General features: G+C 45.6%; 1 protein-coding gene across 1 annotated transcript in view; it reads right to left on the bottom strand.

Moving 5' to 3' along the window:
- Positions 1-16,443, bottom strand: part of LOC131703267 (pleckstrin homology domain-containing family O member 1-like) — a 33,533-nt gene extending 17,090 nt beyond the window's left edge. The window contains exons 1-2 of the mRNA XM_059006368.1: positions 16,126-16,443; positions 15,226-15,372 (exon numbers count right to left, since the gene is read on the bottom strand). Of these exons, the coding sequence (XP_058862351.1) occupies positions 15,226-15,372; positions 16,126-16,152 (174 nt within the window). The 5' untranslated portion in view covers positions 16,153-16,443. The remainder of the gene's footprint in view (positions 1-15,225; positions 15,373-16,125) is intronic.
- Between the last annotated feature and the right edge of the window lie 534 nt (positions 16,444-16,977).

Here is a 16,977-nt window from a genome sequence, read left to right as displayed (position 1 = left end):
CATTCAGCATCTAAACAGCTCACACTATGAGATTCAACACAAGCGTCCTCGTTTCTTTTTTTAGCGCTCTGGCAGACAATCCGAGGCGGTGAAGTGTGAGGGTTTGAGGTTAGACGCAGTGTGTCGACTGAGACGGCTGTTAAATACTATTATTATTGATACTGACTGTGAAAAGGTGAAAAACCCCTCACTTGTCAATAGTGGGTATTTTTGTGACTGATTTTGTGTTAAATTTATGACCAAGTTGAGAGTTCATTTTCATGTGACTATGAATGCAGCTGGTCAAGCTGAATTGCTAAACTGATTGATACTTCAGTCTGGTCTTCCTGCATCCAGCCTGTCCATCCTGTATTCAGCCTGTCCCTCCTGTATTCAGCCTGTCCCTCCTGTATTCAGCCTGTCCCTCCTGTATTCAGCCTGGTCCTCCTGTATTCAGCCTCTCCCTCCTGTATTCAGCCTGTCCCTCCTGTATTCAGCCTGGGCCTCCTGTATTCAGCCTGTCCCTCCTGTATTCAGCTTGGTCCTCCTGTATTCAGCCTCTCACTCCTGTATTCAGCCTGTCCCTCCTGTATTCAGCCTGGTCCTCCTGTATTCAGCCTGTCCCTCCTGTATTCAGCCTGTCACTCCTGTATTCAGCCTGTCCCTCCTGTATTCAGCCTGGTCCTCCTGTATTCAGCCTGTCCCTCCTGTATTCAGCCTCTCCCTCCTGTATTCAGCCTGTCCCTCCTGTATTCAGCCTGGTCCTCCTGTATTCAGCCTGTCCCTCCTGTATTCAGCCTCTCCCTACTGTATTCAGCCTGTCCCTCCTGTATTCAGCCTGGTCCTCCTGTATTCAGCCTGTCCCTCCTGTATTCAGCCTGGTCCTCCTGTATTCAGCCTGTCCATCCTGTATTCAGACTGGTCCTCCTGTATTCAGTCTGGTCCTCCTGTATTCAGCCTGTCCCTCCTGTATTCAGCCTGGTCCTCCTGTATTCAGCCTCTCCCTCCTAATTCAGCCTGTCCCTCCTATATTCAGCTGCTCCATACAGCTATTCTGTTCGAAGCTTATTAGACAGCTTTTGTTTTTGTGTGGTTAAAAGTATTTTGTTTTAGATTTCATTTAATAAAATCTCACAGCCTGATGCTTGAACCACAGCCTCTGACTCCTGCTCCAGTGACTCAGCTTGTTTATTTCATTGAATCACTTTCTTATTTATTTTTTGGTTCTTTATATATATTTATACAGAGATGCTGGAGACACGCTCAGCGAACTCCATCACTCCTTCACTGCCCAGGACCCAGCCCCCATACCACACTGCCTTCCCCCACCCTCATTCCCCACCCTCACTCCCCACCATCACTCCTTCACTGCCCAGGACCCAGCCCCCATACCACACTGCCTTCCCCCACCCTCATTCCCCACCCTCATTCCCCACCGTCACTCCTTCACTGCCCAGGACCCAGCCCCCATACCACACTGCCTTCCCCCACCCTCACTCCCCACCCTCACTCCCCACTATCACTCCTTCACTGCCCAGGACCCAGCCCCCATACCACACTGCCTTCCCCCACCCTCACTCCCCACCCTAATTCCCCACCCTCACTCCCCACCATCACTCCTTCACTGCCCAGGACCCAGCCCCCATACCACACTGCCTTCCCCCACCCTCACTCCCCACTATCACTCCTTCACTGCCCAGGACCCAGCCCCCATACCACACTGCCTTCCCCCACCCTCACTCCCCACCATCACTCCCCACCATCACTCCTTCACTGCCCAGGACCCAGCCCCCATACCACACTGCCTTCCCCCACCCTCACTCCCCACCATCACTCCTTCACTGCCCAGGACCCAGCCCCATACCACACTGCCCTCCCCCACCATCACTCCCCACCATCACTCCTTCACTGCCCAGGACCCAGCCCCCATACCACACTGCCTTCCCCCACCCTCACTCCCCACCCTCACTCCCCACTATCACTCCTTCACTGCCCAGGACCCAGCCCCCATACCACACTGCCTTCCCCCACCCTCACTCCCCACCATCACTCCCCACCATCACTCCTTCACTGCCCAGGACCCAGCCCCCATACCACACTGCCTTCCCCCACCCTCACTCCCCACCCTCACTCCCCACCATCACTCCTTCACTGCCCAGGACCCAGCCCCCATACCACACTGCCTTCCCCCACCCTCACTCCCAACCCTAATTCCCCACCCTCACTCCCCACCATCACTCCTTCACTGCCCAGGACCCAGCCCCCATACCACACTGCCTTCCCCCACCCTCAAATTTTGATAGTCCCAGTGACCTTTGTAACATTGCTCCTTTGGACAGAGCTTGGGACCCCTGGTACATGGCATTGCAAACTTTCCACCTGTCCCTAGTTAACCCCATATCTGGTCTGATGCACAGAGAGTGCCTGGGATTAATCAATTAGGCACACCTAATTACCATCAGCTTGTCAGCCCTGAACCGCAGGCTTGGCAGGGTGGAGATGCAAAGGGAAAAAGAGTGAAAGGAAGCTGAGAGCCTGCCTGAAAGGACCAGCACTGCGAGTGTCACTTCACATGTCACTTCACGTGTCAGTATTGTCTGCAATCTGTTTGGTTTTATCTCCCCGTGTGATGTATGATCTATGTGGATGTAAACAGTTTCAATGATGAAGTAGGTACAGCACAGAAGGCAGAACTGCAACTGGGCAATTTCTGCATTCTGAACTTAAAACAACAGGACCTCCCAGCCCCTAAGCTCTAACCACCGAGCAACACTGCCTCCCTCCCTCCATCCCTCCCAGTCTGTCAGCTCTAACCACTGAGCCACTGCCTCCCTCCCTCCCTCCCTCCCAGTCTGTCAGCTCTAACCACTGAGCCACTGCCTCCCTCCCTCCCTCCCTCCCAGTCGCACAGCTCTAACCACCGAGCCACACTGTCTCCTTCCCTCCCAGTCCCACAGCTCTAACCATCGAGCCACACTGCCTCCCTCCCTCCCTCCATCCCAGCCCCTCAGTTCTAACCACCGAGCCACACTGCCTCCCTCCCTCCGTCCCTCCCAGCCCCTCAGCTCTAACCACTGAGCCACACTGCCTCCCTCCCTCCATCCCTCCCAGACCCTCAGCTCTAACCACCGAGCCACACTGCCTCCCTCCCTCCCTCCCTCCCAGCCCCTCAGCTCTAACCACTGAGCCACACTGCCTCCCTCCATCCCAGCCCCTCAGTTCTAACCACCGAGCCACACCGCCTCCCTCCCTCCCAGCCCCTCAGCTCTAACCACTGAGCCACACTGCTTCCCTCCCTCTGTCCCAGCCCCTCAGCTCTAACCACTGAGCCACACTGCCTCCCTCCCTCCATCCCAGCCCCTCAGCCCTAACCACTGAGCCACACTACCTCCCTCCCTCCATCCCAGCCCCTCAGCTCTAACCACCGAACCACACTGCCTCCCTCCATCCCAGCCTCTCAGCTCTAACCTCCGAGCCACACTGCCTCCCTCCATCCCAGCCCCTCAGCTCTAACCACCGAACCACACTGCCTCCCTCCATCCCTCCCAGTCCCACAGCTCTAACCACCGAACCACACTGCCTCCCTCCATCCCAGCCTCTCAGCTCTAACCTCCGAGCCACACTGCCTCCCTCCATCCCAGCCCCTCAGCTCTAACCACCGAACCACACTGCCTCCCTCCATCCCTCCCAGTCCCACAGCTCTAACCACCGAGCCACACTGCCTCCCTCCCTCTCAGTCCCTCAGAGAGACACAGTCCTGCTAAATGCTAAATAAAGATGGCTGGCTCTCAGATTAGCTCCAAAGGTACCTTTTGGTTTGAGGACCATTAAACTCGACAGCAGAGGGACAGATGTGGTAAAGGATAACTGTCTCAAATTTCTCCCCGGACAAGACTGCACCAAAGCTAACAGACCCCACACTACATACTGAAATGCTATGTGACTCGCCTGAAGTCATTTTTATCCTTATTTGGAAATGTAATCAAAATGAGGAACAGTCATTTTTTGTTTTTCATCTTTGTCTCAGTTAAAAACCACAAACTCAAACTAGATGTAACCAAAGATCTGGTTGTGTAAGATCTCACTTCTGTTAGGGGCTTTTGCAACTAGGTACAATCAGAGAGAGAGAGAGAAAGAGAGAGAGAGAGGGCTCCACTCAGTTAGCAGTATTACACAACATGGAACAAGCATCCTACAGTAACCCTGCATGCAGAATTCTGCAAAAATATATTACAAGTACAGAGGAAAATACCTAATCATGCATGCAGGGCTGAATTAGGTCGTTACCCACTGCTCATCCACATCCAAAAAAGAGCACTAAAATTTTGGATGCATCTCCGCACAAGCCCCCCAGACTCACTACAGTACAAGGCCCTGTAAACCCAAGAGTTCAGCCCAGAAAAGAGTGCCCTCAATCAGCTGGCCCTGAAGCTCACTGCCCTAACCTCCACTAACACTAACCAGCTTCAAATCAGCACTGCTAACCTGCTGCCAATCAGAGTCAACCAAATTATAAAACAAAACAAAGCATCTTATCTGGAACATTGGGACAATGAAACTAAATCCCCAAATAAACTGGATTGCTATCGAGCCCTAAACAGAGACTACACCCTCGCAGAGTATCTCTTCACTGTCACAGATACAAGGCACAGACAGATCCTGACCAAGGACAGGCTCAGTGACCACAGCCTGGCCATAGAAAAAGGGAGACACAAAAAAACCTGGCTGCCCAGAGAAGATCGGCTGTGTGGTCACTGTGAGACAGGACAGGTAGAGACAGAGATGCACTTTCTCCTAAATTGTAATAAATACTCCCAAACAAGGAAAAAATATTTTGAAATATTTACAATATCCCTCCCCCATTTCCCAAAAATGACCAACACAGAAAAACTATTTGTCCCCCTGAGGGAGGGACGCACAGCCCCGCTGGCTGCCCAGTATGTGTCCGCCTGTACCAGCCTGAGGGACGCTGGGTGAGCGCTCTGCACTGAGGCATCACTGGGGTTCACATCCTGTTAAATCTCACTGAACTGTTGTTATTATTGATATTATTATTTACTGTTACTGTAAATATTATTTCCTTTATCGTTTAAATTACCATGAACATATTATTGCTTTATTTATTTATTTTAATCTGTATTTTTCCATACTTTTATTTTTATTCTATCTCACTTGTGCAATACTGTTAATATGTGTTTTTTTGTTTGTTTGTTTGTTTTTGTTTTTTGTATGATATGTTGTTACACATGTTATGTACTGTAATTGCTTTGGCAATACTGCTGATGTTAGTCATGCCAGTAAAGCACCCTTTGAATTTGAATTTGAGACAGACAGACAGACAGACAGAGAGACAGAGAGAGAGAGAGAGAGAGAGAGAGAGAGAGAGAGAGAGAGAGAGAGAGAGAGAGAGAGAGAGAGAGAGGAGACAAACAGACAGACAAATAGAGAGAGAGACAGACAGACAGAGACAGACAGACAGAGAGACAGAGAGAGAGAGAGAGAGAGAGAGGGAGACACAGAGAGAGAGAGGGAGACAGACAGACAAATAGAGAGAGAAACAGACAGACAGACAGACAGACAGAGACAGACAGACAGAGAGAGAGAGAGGGAGAGAGAGAGAGAGAGAGAGAGAGAGAGAGAGAGAGAGAGAGAGAGAGAGAGAGAGAGAGACTTATTCTGGGTTTAACCTTTCACAGAACCATTGACTAAACTGTATCTGCTAAAATGTTCAGCTTTGACACCTGATGCAGCAAACATATTGTCATTTTAAACACGATATCTGGTTCAACGCTGGGGTAAAGAAATCTCTGTTTGCAAGCTTTGCGTTCAGGTGCAGAGTGATAAACTGTGCGCACTCCTGCAGGGGATCCTTCCTGCCCAGAACCAACCAGCCTACTCCACGCCCAGCATACAGTCTGCAGGACCGGGAAGATTGATGAGATATTTCTTCAGCTCCCAATGCTTTGCCCTGGGATATCCTGCCTCTCTTCTGATGTCAGTGTGTTTCTGCCTCTCTCTACTCTGTGTTTGTGTATCTGCTCCACACTGGGGACTCAATCCTCACACACAACACTTTCATATTCATTCTGCAGAAAATAAAATGTATACAACAGTGAAATGTAGAGCCTGGAGGTCTCCCCTCTTCTCTCTCGCCGAAAGTCCTAATCATTTTTATATTGTAATTGTTTGTGAAATTGTTTGTAAAAATGACTGTGAAACGCTATGTGTTATTAATAAATGCTTGCAAAAATAGCATTAATACTTGTTACTTTTTTGGTGCCACTGATCCTTAACACTTATACTTGCTCATCGAGTGACAGCTGCACCTACCACTGCTCTCTGACTGACTGCCTCGCTTGATGTGCTGCTATTTCTGCAGCTGCTCATCCTGCAGCTGCTCATCGAGTGACAGCTGCACCTATCACTGCTCTCTGACTGAATGCCTCGCTTGATGTGCTGCTCATCCTGCAGCTGCTCATCGAGTGACAGCTGCACCTACCACTGCTCTCTGACTCACTGCCTCGCTTGATGTGTAGCTCTTTCTGCAGCTGCTCATCCTGCAGCTGCTCATCGAGTGACAGCTGCACCTACCACTGCTCTCTGACTGACTGCCTCGCTTGATGTGCAGTACTTTCTGCAGCTGCTCATCCTGCAGCTGCTCATCGAGTGACAGCTGCACCTACCACTGCTCTCTGACTCACTGCCTCGCTTGATGTGCTGCTCTTTCTGCAGCTGCTCATCGAGTGACAGCTGCACCTACCACTGCTCTCTGATTGACTGCCTCGCTTGATGTGTAGCTCTTTCTGCAGCTGCTCATCCTGCAGCTGCTCATCGAGTGACAGCTGCACCTACCACTGCTCTCTGACTGACTGCCTCGCTTGATGTGCTGCTCATCCTGCAGCTGCTCATCGAGTGACAGCTGCACCTACCACTGCTCTCTGACTGACTGCCTCGCTTGATGTGTAGCTCTTTCTGCAGCTGCTCATCGAGTGACAGCTACACCTACCACTGCTCTCTGACTGACTGCCTCGCTTGATGTGCTGCTCTTTCTGCAGCTGCTCATCGAGTGACAGCTGCACCTACCACTGCTCTCTGATTGACTGCCTCGCTTGATGTGCAGCTCTTTCTGCAGCTGCTCATCCTGCAGATGCTCATCGAGTGACAGCTGCACCTACCACTGCTCTCTGATTGACTGCCTCGCTTGATGTGCAGCTCTTTCTGCAGCTGCTCATCCTGCAGATGCTCATCGAGTGACAGCTGCACCTACCACTGTTCTCTGACTGACTGCCTCGCTTGATGTGCTATTCTTTCTGCAGCTGCTCATCCTGCAGCTGCTCATCGAGTGACAGCTGCACCTACCACTGCTCTCTGACTGACTGCCTCGCTTGATGTGCTGCTCTTTCTGCAGCTGCTCATCCTGCAGCTGCTCATCGAGTGACAGCTGCACCTACCACTGCTCTCTGACTGACTGCCTCGCTTGATGTGCTGCTCTTTCTGCAGCTGCTTGTGTCATGTTGGAGAAAACAGCACTGAGGTATCTATTGTCTTGCATAAACAGAGTCGACAAAATAAACTGGAAGCTTATTGAGATGAACTAAGAACATAAAGCCTTATTATCTCTATAGGGATATCAGGGCTAGGTTGTTAGAGCCCAGTCTGGGTACAAAAGGCAGGATCTAACAGCATCTGCAGTTTTTCAAATACAATACAACATGAGATTGTTATATTTTATAGGGGGAAGTAGTAAAGCCCCATTAGTATGGCTTCTCCTTTGCTACACGCATTTCTAATGTCATTGTATAACAGATTATTTTGCTCGGCGTCTGAATTTGGAGGTCTATAGCACGCTCCTATTATTATGCCCTTTGAATTTTTGTCCATTATTCTGACCCATATTGATTCTCTTTTCTTCATCCAGATTTAACACCTGGGCTTCAAGACTTTTTTATGTATAGCGCTACCCCTCCACTTCTTCTGTCCTGCCTGTCTTTCCTATGCAGTGTATGTCCACTAATATTATATTCATTCTAATATTATAATCACTCTCATATAACCACGTTTCTGTACACCTATCACATCATAGTTACTTGTTAGTCCTAAGTGGTGCTTGTCTTATGCAGGCATTTTTAACGGTAGAATACAGTAAGTGTGTTGTGTTCAAGCAATTGGGCTTTAAAAAAAAAAACACAAATACAGTAGGTAATTGAAAAATATTACATTGAAATATAATGACCTCCGAATTCGTGCTAGTATTATTATTACTAACTGTACTCGTGTTCGGCATACATGTAGTGTATGGAAAACGGCAAAGGGTTTATAGGTTTTGATGATTTTAAATGCTTCTATATTTAATTTTAGTTTCTAAATACATACGGTATTTCAAAATGACACGAGTCGTCTGAGGTTAGATATATAGCGAATATTTCAAATATCTCAAGGAGAAGAAGGCAGAACAGAAAGAGCTCGTAACTATGACACTAGACGGTGCAGGCAGGTGACACTAACACTGAAATGTGTGTTCTATTGTCTGGAACTCAACCATCTTGTAATTCGAGGTCAATTCCATCTAACATAAATGTTAGCACATATTTCATTTTTTATCATATCCAAAGTAAAAAATGTATATCTTGTTATTTATGTTATAACTCTTAGTAGTATTGGAGTTTGTTTGAACTGATGGCCATGTTAATAGAACCAGATACTGGCTATCTGTTGGTGTAAAAACAAAACCAGTAGGTTCTTCCAGTAGGTCTGAGAGAATTAAATTATCATGTAAAGTCAGGTTGGGGCAGGTTGTCACATAGTTTTTGGGGTTGGTTGTCACATATAAATCCTATAGGAAGAAGTTTTTTCTTTCTACTTTTTTTACACCAGCATGTGGGATATGTCACCATGTAATGCTTATTTAAGTTATTTACTGTTTGTTCTCCAGTTCTGTGGAGGCTGTGGTATTATTTTGTAGCATGGGGCAACATTTCAAACATATAGAGGTCTATATTTTTTATGTTCACATAAAAAGTAAAAATACCACTTTTTCTGTCATTGTACACAGAAGAAACTTTATGTTATTTAAAAAAAAACAAAAAAATGTTGCATTATTGTCTACTGTAAACCAAGAAAATAGAAGAGATCCAGAAAGACACTGATGAAGCTTCTTGTTGTGTGTATGGCAGATTGATGAAACAGCGGGTTGTAGCTGTGCCTCTTCTGAAGTCACCAGCCACCACTGGTACACAACAGCCTACAATCATTTTGTTGGTCATTTATTTACGTTTAATACATGAAGTCGATGCGATGTGCTTGATGACTTTTGTCTGCCTTTCTCTTGCCTTAACAACTTTGTTTAGAAAGTATTTCATGTATGTTAGCAGGATGCGATTTGACGGGGGCGTGTCACTGCCTCTGCTCTTTCAATTTTCACCCCCTCCAGGGATAATGGATTGTGTACTGACAATGTCTTTCTGATGGAAAATGTCATTTGTACAGATAATATTCAAACTTCCCCTCTGCCTTCAAAAAAGCCTCGATCACTCCCCTCCTCAAAAAACCTACCCTCGACCCCACCTCCCTCCAGAGCTACCGTCCTGTCTCCCTCCTACCCTTCCTCTCCAAAACCCTCGAGCGGACTGTACACCGCCAGCTCTCTGCTTTCCTGTCCAACCACTCTCTGCTTGACCCTCTCCAATCTGGCTTCCGCTCTGCTCACTCCACTGAAACCGCCCTTCTGTCTGTCACCAACTCACTTAAGTGTGCCCGAGCTGCCTCTCTCTCCTCTGTCCTAATTCTCCTCGACCTCTCTGCTGCCTTTGACACTGTTGATCACTCTATTCTACTATCATCTCTTGCTGACCTGGGGATCTCTGGCACTGCTCTGGCCTGGTTCTCCTCCTACCTCTCCAACCGCACTTACCAGGTAACCTGGCGTGGAGCAACCTCCACACCTCACCCTCTCTTGACTGGAGTCCCCCAAGGGTCAGTCTTGGGTCCTCTCCTGTTCTCTCTCTACACCCGCTCCCTGGGCCCCCTCATCGCATCCTATGGTTTCTCATACCATTTCTATGCTGATGATGCTCAGATTTTCCTCTCCTTCCCCACCTCTGACTCCACCATCTCCTCCCGTATCTCTACCTGTCTGTCTGCTATTTCCTCCTGGATGCACTCGCATCACCTCAAACTCAACCTCTCTAAATCTGACCTCCTTTTCTTTCCCTCCTCCTCCCCCTCCTCTGATCTCTCTATCTCTGTTCCTCTGGAATCTACCACACTCTCTCCCTCTTCCTCAGCTAAGAACCTTGGAGTCACCCTGGACCCCTGCCTCTCTTATTCCCAGCACATCTCCACTCTGGCACGCACTTGCAGATTCTTCCTGAGCAACATCCGAAGAATCCGACCCTTCCTCACCAACTATGCTACCCAGCTCCTGGTCCAGGCCCTGGTACTCTCCCGCCTAGACTACTGCAACTCCCTCCTGGCTGGCCTCCCTGCGTCCGCCACCCGTCCGCTCCAGCTCATCCAGAACTCTGCTGCTCGCCTGGTGTTCTCTCTACCTCGCTTCGCCCACGCTACTCCACTACTCCGCTCGCTCCACTGGCTCCCGATCACCGCTCGCATCCAGTTCAAGACTCTTGTACTAGCCTACAGATGCCTTGATCAGACTGCACCCAGCTACCTCCAGACCCTCATCTCTCCCTACACCCCCACTCGACCTCTCCGCTCCGCCTGCACTAGAAGACTGGCTCTACCTCCGCTACGCTCCCCTGCCTCCCGAGCCCGCTCCTTCTCCACCCTTGCTCCGCAGTGGTGGAACGACCTTCCTACAGATGTCAGGACTGCCCAGTCCCTGACCACATTCCGGCGCCTCCTTAAGACTCACCTCTTCAAACAGCACCTGTAGAACTCCTCTGTTGTATCCTGGGACACTATCACCCTTCATTTAAATATGCTTTATTTTGCTCTTATCTGCCCCCTATTTTACTGCATTTAATCCTGTACCTCAGAATATTGTAATCTGCCAAGTGTTTAATCTGTAGTATTTTGTACTTAATCATATCCTGATGTAACTATCACTACTTAATCATATCCTGATGTAACTTTCACTATTATCTGCTGTATTATTGAATTGTGGTTTGTCACACTTGAGAATTATTGTATTTCTTGTTCTTATTGTATGACTTATATTGTAACACTTGAATGTATTTGTATTTGCTTGCGATTGTAAGTCGCCCTGGATAAGGGCGTCTGCTAAGAAATAAATAATAATAATAATAATAATAAACGTATTTCCTATAGTATGGCAATTCTGTGTATGTTTTGTTTGGCAGCTTTTGTTTGTAGCATTAAAGCGTACGTTGTTACTGTCTTTTAGTTATCGATAACAATAATAATAATAATAATAATAATAATAATAATAATAATAATACGTTTTAAACGACAGTAACACTCGCATGGTGGTAGATGTTAGCATAGATGTTATTGAATCAACGTGATAGACTTTCCTGCTGTTTTGTAGTTTTATTTTATTTCTTTTATTTGTGGTTTTTTTCAGCCTCCTGTTTCTTTTTTTATCATTGCAACAGACCCATTTACCACAGTTTGCCATGTTTTGCAATATGCTTTACCATACATCTCTGGGTATTACAATGCTTTCCTGTGCTTTACCATGCTTTCACTGTGCTTTATTACAGTGTGCTATGCTTTCACTAAACACAATAAAAAGTATTTTAATATCCAGTGTGCTATACTGTACCACACATTAAACATTAATAAGTTAATGCTCTAACCTATCTGTGTGAATCGGGCCAGTGTGTCGCTATCCTCTAGGCAAATGCTAGCAGGATGTGGTTTTAATGCAAAAGCTGCTTGGCAAGACTGAGAGAAGCTCTGTAGTGGCAGACCTCACAGACACAGTGTCATTTATAGAGGCTACTGCAACCACACACACTGACACACACCAGCATTACTGTCAACCCCACTGCATGCCAGTTATGAGACACACTTCTTAAAGTCACCTTAATCCACCTGCTTCCTTCAAGAGGTGCAAACAGCAGCCGGTTTCCTAATTCAGTACCAGACAGGTAATAATCGACAATAACCCAAGCAACTAGCTTTAAAAAGCAACAGCAAGAAGCCTTCAATTACAGCTGAGAACATGCATGTGTACATTATTATTATGCACAGTAATGGGATCTGTTATATTAAATAAAAGGGATCCACATTACATGCTGCATATCCCCTTGTAAAGTTTACCACATTAAATGTGCACGGTTTCCCGTGGTTTGTCATGTTTTTAATATGTTTTACCATACCTCTGTGCTTTACAATGCTTCCCTATGCTTTACCATACCTCTCTGTGCTTTGCAATGCTTGCCTGTGCTTTACCAGACCTCTCTGTGCTTTACAATGCTTCCCTATGCTTTACCATACCTCTCTGTGCTTTACAATGCTTGCCTATGCTTTACCGTACCCCTCTGTGCTTTACAATGCTTGCCTATGCTTTACCAGACCTCTCTGTGCTTTACAAGCTTGCCTATGCTTTACCACACCTCTCTGTGCTTTACAATGCTTCCCTATGCTTTACCAGACCTCTCTGTGCTTTGCAATGCTTCCCTATGCTTTACCAGATCTCTCTGTGCTTTACAATGCTTCCCTATATTTTACCAGACCTCTCTGTGCTTTACAATGCTTTCACTGTGCTTTACTGCACTCTGCTCTGCTTTTACTGTGGGAAACTTTTATAAGGGATACAGTATGATCACAATACTGTTCATTAATAAAAACAAAAAAGTATTTTAATGTCCAGTCTGCTATACTGTATCACACAGTTAACACAGCAAGTCTTAATATCCAGTCTGCTATTCCTAAAAAAATTACTAATAGTGCAGAAAATAAAATAACTTAATACAATATATACATTTTAACTACAATATTTACAATTTACACCAAACCCTAAACTGATGTCAAAGCTATTTTACTGACAAAACACCAATTATAATTCTCCAATGAATAAAACACAAAGCATTTAAATGGCTGAGTTCATTTCTAGTTTGGTAACTGTTTTGGCGGTTGCGCTACCGGAAACAAAAACGCTCTACTGTAGTGACTGACAAGGCAAAATGAAACGAGTGGCTCTGAATAACACAGCCGGCTACTGACAAGGCAAAATGAAACGAGTGGCACTGAATAACACAGCCGGCTACTGACAAGGCAAAATGAAACGAGTGGCACTGAATAACACAGCCGGCTACTGACAAGGCAATATGAAACGAGTGGCACTAAATAACACAGCCTGCTACTGACAAGGCAAAATGAAACGAGTGGCACTGAATAACACAGCCGGCTACTGACAAGGCAAAATGAAACGAGTGGCTCTGAATAACACAGCCGGCTACTGACAAGGCAAAATGAAACGAGTGGCACTGAATAACACAGCCGGCTACTGACAAGGCAAAATGAAACGAGTGGCTCTGAATAACAAGACCGGCTACTGACAAGGCAAAATGAAACGAGTGGCACTGAATAACACAGCCGGCTACTGACAAGGCAAAATGAAACGAGTGGCACTGAATAACACAGCCGGCTACTGACAAGGCAAAATGAAACGAGTGGCACTGAATAACACAGCCGGCTACTGACAAGGCAAAATGAAACGAGTGGCTCTGAATAACACAGCCGGCTACTGACAAGGCAAAATGAAACGAGTGGCTCTGAATAACACAGCCGGCTACTGACAAGGCAAAATGAAACGAGTGGCACTGAATAACACAGCCGGCTACTGACAAGGCAATATGAAACGAGTGGCACTAAATAACACAGCCTGCTACTGACAAGGCAAAATGAAACGAGTGGCACTGAATAACACAGCCGGCTACTGACAAGGCAAAATGAAACGAGTGGCTCTGAATAACACAGCCGGCTACTGATAAGGTGAGTTTCACGTCTACACAGGAAGAACTTTAATATATGAAGCTATAGAGAACTTGCGGAATGGCCTGCGTGTTTCCGGTGCCCCTGTATTGATCCCCACAAGAGGTGCACATTGTATCCTCCCAAGGTTTGTATTGGCGTCAAGCTTACAGTGTTCAGTCAGACGCCACACTATATCCATGTAACCCTGATTCACAGTGCGGCTGTGCAGCAGGACAAGCAAAGGGTTTCAAAGAAAAGCGTGATTTTCTCAATCTTAAAAAGACTCGCACAGTGTAACAATTCTAGTTACACAATTATTTAAAGTTCATGCAATTTAAGTTGTGACTATAACAAAGACTGCCTGTTTGTAGGGGAGACCGGGGCTGGTTGTCACACGTTTTACTCTTTATTATTTTCCTCAATCTGGTGACATTCTGCTAAATGCTAAAGGTTATTTTGAAGAATAACTCTTCACGTACAAATTGATGTTTTTTATTTCAGCGTAACTTTATTCCAGATATGATATTTAGACGGTTGAAAATGCGCCGGTCACCTGTGACAGCATGCCCCATACTGGGGTTGCTTGTCACACGATATGGGGTTGGTTGTCACAAAGTATGTTCTTGGTTTACAGTAGACAATAAGGCAACATTTTTTTTTTTTTTAAATAACAATGACAGAGACAGTTGTATTTTTACTTTTTATGTGAACATAAAAAATATAGGCCTATATATATATTTGAAATGTTGACCCATGCTACAAAATAATACCACAGCCTCCACAGAACCGGAGGACAAACAGTAAATAACTCCAATACTACTAAGAGTTATAACATAAATAACAAGATATACATTTTTTACTTTGGGTATGAAAAAATGAAATATGTGCTAACCTTTATGTTAGATCTAGTGTCATAGTTATGAGCACTGTGACAACCAACCCGTGTGACAACCAGCCCGGTCTAACCTATTGATATTATAACTAAAAAGCGTAGGCCTACGGTTTGTTGTAATTCAATCTGATTTCAAATCAGTATTCTGAAAAGGCTATACCAATTATGCCGTTTATTTATTTATTTACTTGTTTGTTTGTTTGTTTGTTTGTTTGTTTGTTTTTCAACTTCAAGTGTATGTGCGAGGCTAAACCACGTGTCGGTGTGATTTTCATAACTACAACATTGAAAATATGTTATAAAACGTTGCCGGGACAGTGGCATGTATTCACAACTATGAAACTCTGAATAAAATCAATCCCGTAATAACTACCACTCCGCGATTATATAGTGTTTACACGTGAAGCAGCATGAAATCCAAGAACACCACGTAATAAATGAAGCCGTACCTCTTTTTCAGAAATGTAAAGCTGGTCTCCTTTCAGCACCACGAAACGGTTTTTCCAGATCTCCCGGAAGATTCCCTTTCCACAGAATTTACGGATCCAGCCGATTTTCTCGGGCTGGGAAGCCGGCTGGCTGGTATCCTGGGGGCCCTGTAGACAATAAACAATTCGACAGGTAAATGAACACACACGAAAAACCAATAATAAAACTGAGGGGTAATTGCGATTTGAAACAGACAGCGCCGCGGAAATGCAGAGCCCCTCAATAAAGAAGCACCGGGGCTCCAGGCTTGCGTCTATCCCCTTACAGCAACCGCATATTTTACAATGTAATGAAGTGAGAATAATAATAATAATAATAATAATAATAATAATAATAATAATAATAATAATAATAATAATAATAATACCGTCCTATATTGTATTCATGTGTATAAACATGATTTCCTTCTGTATTTTAATCTCGTTCATAGATTTTATAATTGAATGAAAATTTTTAAAAAAAAGAAAGAAAAAGAAAATGTGTGTGTTTTCAACAGACAAATACATGAATGAACTGAAGAAAGGCGGCGTCTACAGTATTGCTTCTGATGTGAAATAGTGGTATATATTACCAGCATACTTGTCTGGAACAATAATATATCCGGCGGCACACTAACTGTACATGATAATCCAGTCACGCACACACACACACACACACACACACACACAATAATCACTGTGTTTTGCCCATAGTGTTAGAATGCGATTTCTTTGTTCTGCTGTTTATAAAATAATGTAACAAAACACAACGATAAGAAACGTTATTCAAATGAGGGTAGCCATTCAGAAACACAGATTTAACATACAGACCTTACACAACATCACACGCAGACAATACACACATAGCGCTCCGCAGCTTACCCGTTTAGCCGAGTTATTCTTCTTCATTGTGACTGCAAAACCAATCAATGTTGCAGTGTTATTGCTATTATTATTATTATTATTACTCTTATTAATAATAATTCTCCGAAAGTCGCCTTCGTCTTATGCACAGTTTCTGGCTGAGACTTCTTTAAAGGGTGAAAGGCTTAAAAGCAGGAGGTGGAGGGGGGCTATGTCTCGGGGTCCCCCTCTCTGTGTCGTGTACCGCTTCCTCCTGTCTCTCACACACTGTCTCTCGCAGAGTGGAAGTTACCCTGCTCTCTCTCTCTCTCTCTCTCTCTCTCTCTCTCTCTCTCTCTCTCTCTCTCTCTCTCTCTCTCTCTCTCTCTCTCTCTCTCTCTCTCTCTCTCTCTCTCTCTCTCTCTCTCTCTCTCTCTCTCTCTCTCTCTCTCTCTCTCTCTCTCTCTCTCTGAATTGGTAATCTCTGGTTACAGCGCGATGACACTGTATCATGACAGCAGCCCCCCACACGCGTTCCTCCCAAGTCGCAGAGGTTCTGCCCACCCCACCCCCGCTCTGTAACTCCATCTATACTTCAAAGCGTCGTGCTGTGATGTCATCACTCAGACAGAACAACTAGCGGAGGAAATACCAAGAGCACATTTTGGAACAGCGGTAAAGAAGCCGCCGGCGAGATTATCTTTGTTTGTTTTGTTTTGCAAACGTGCACATACATATTTTAATTAGACCAAATACAACTTGCTTTTAAATGTAATACAATTGTGGGTAGCGTAGTGTAGAAGCTTCACAACAAACAGGAAAGATGGACTCGATCGATTTAAAAATCTGAAGGTACAGCAGTATACACTGCATTCTTTTCCGGACACAGAG

The sequence above is a fragment of the Acipenser ruthenus genome, chromosome 32, assembly GCF_902713425.1.
Source record: "Acipenser ruthenus chromosome 32, fAciRut3.2 maternal haplotype, whole genome shotgun sequence".
In the NCBI taxonomy this organism is placed as follows: Eukaryota; Metazoa; Chordata; class Actinopteri; order Acipenseriformes; family Acipenseridae; genus Acipenser; species Acipenser ruthenus.
This window is presented reverse-complemented; position numbering and strand designations above follow the sequence as displayed.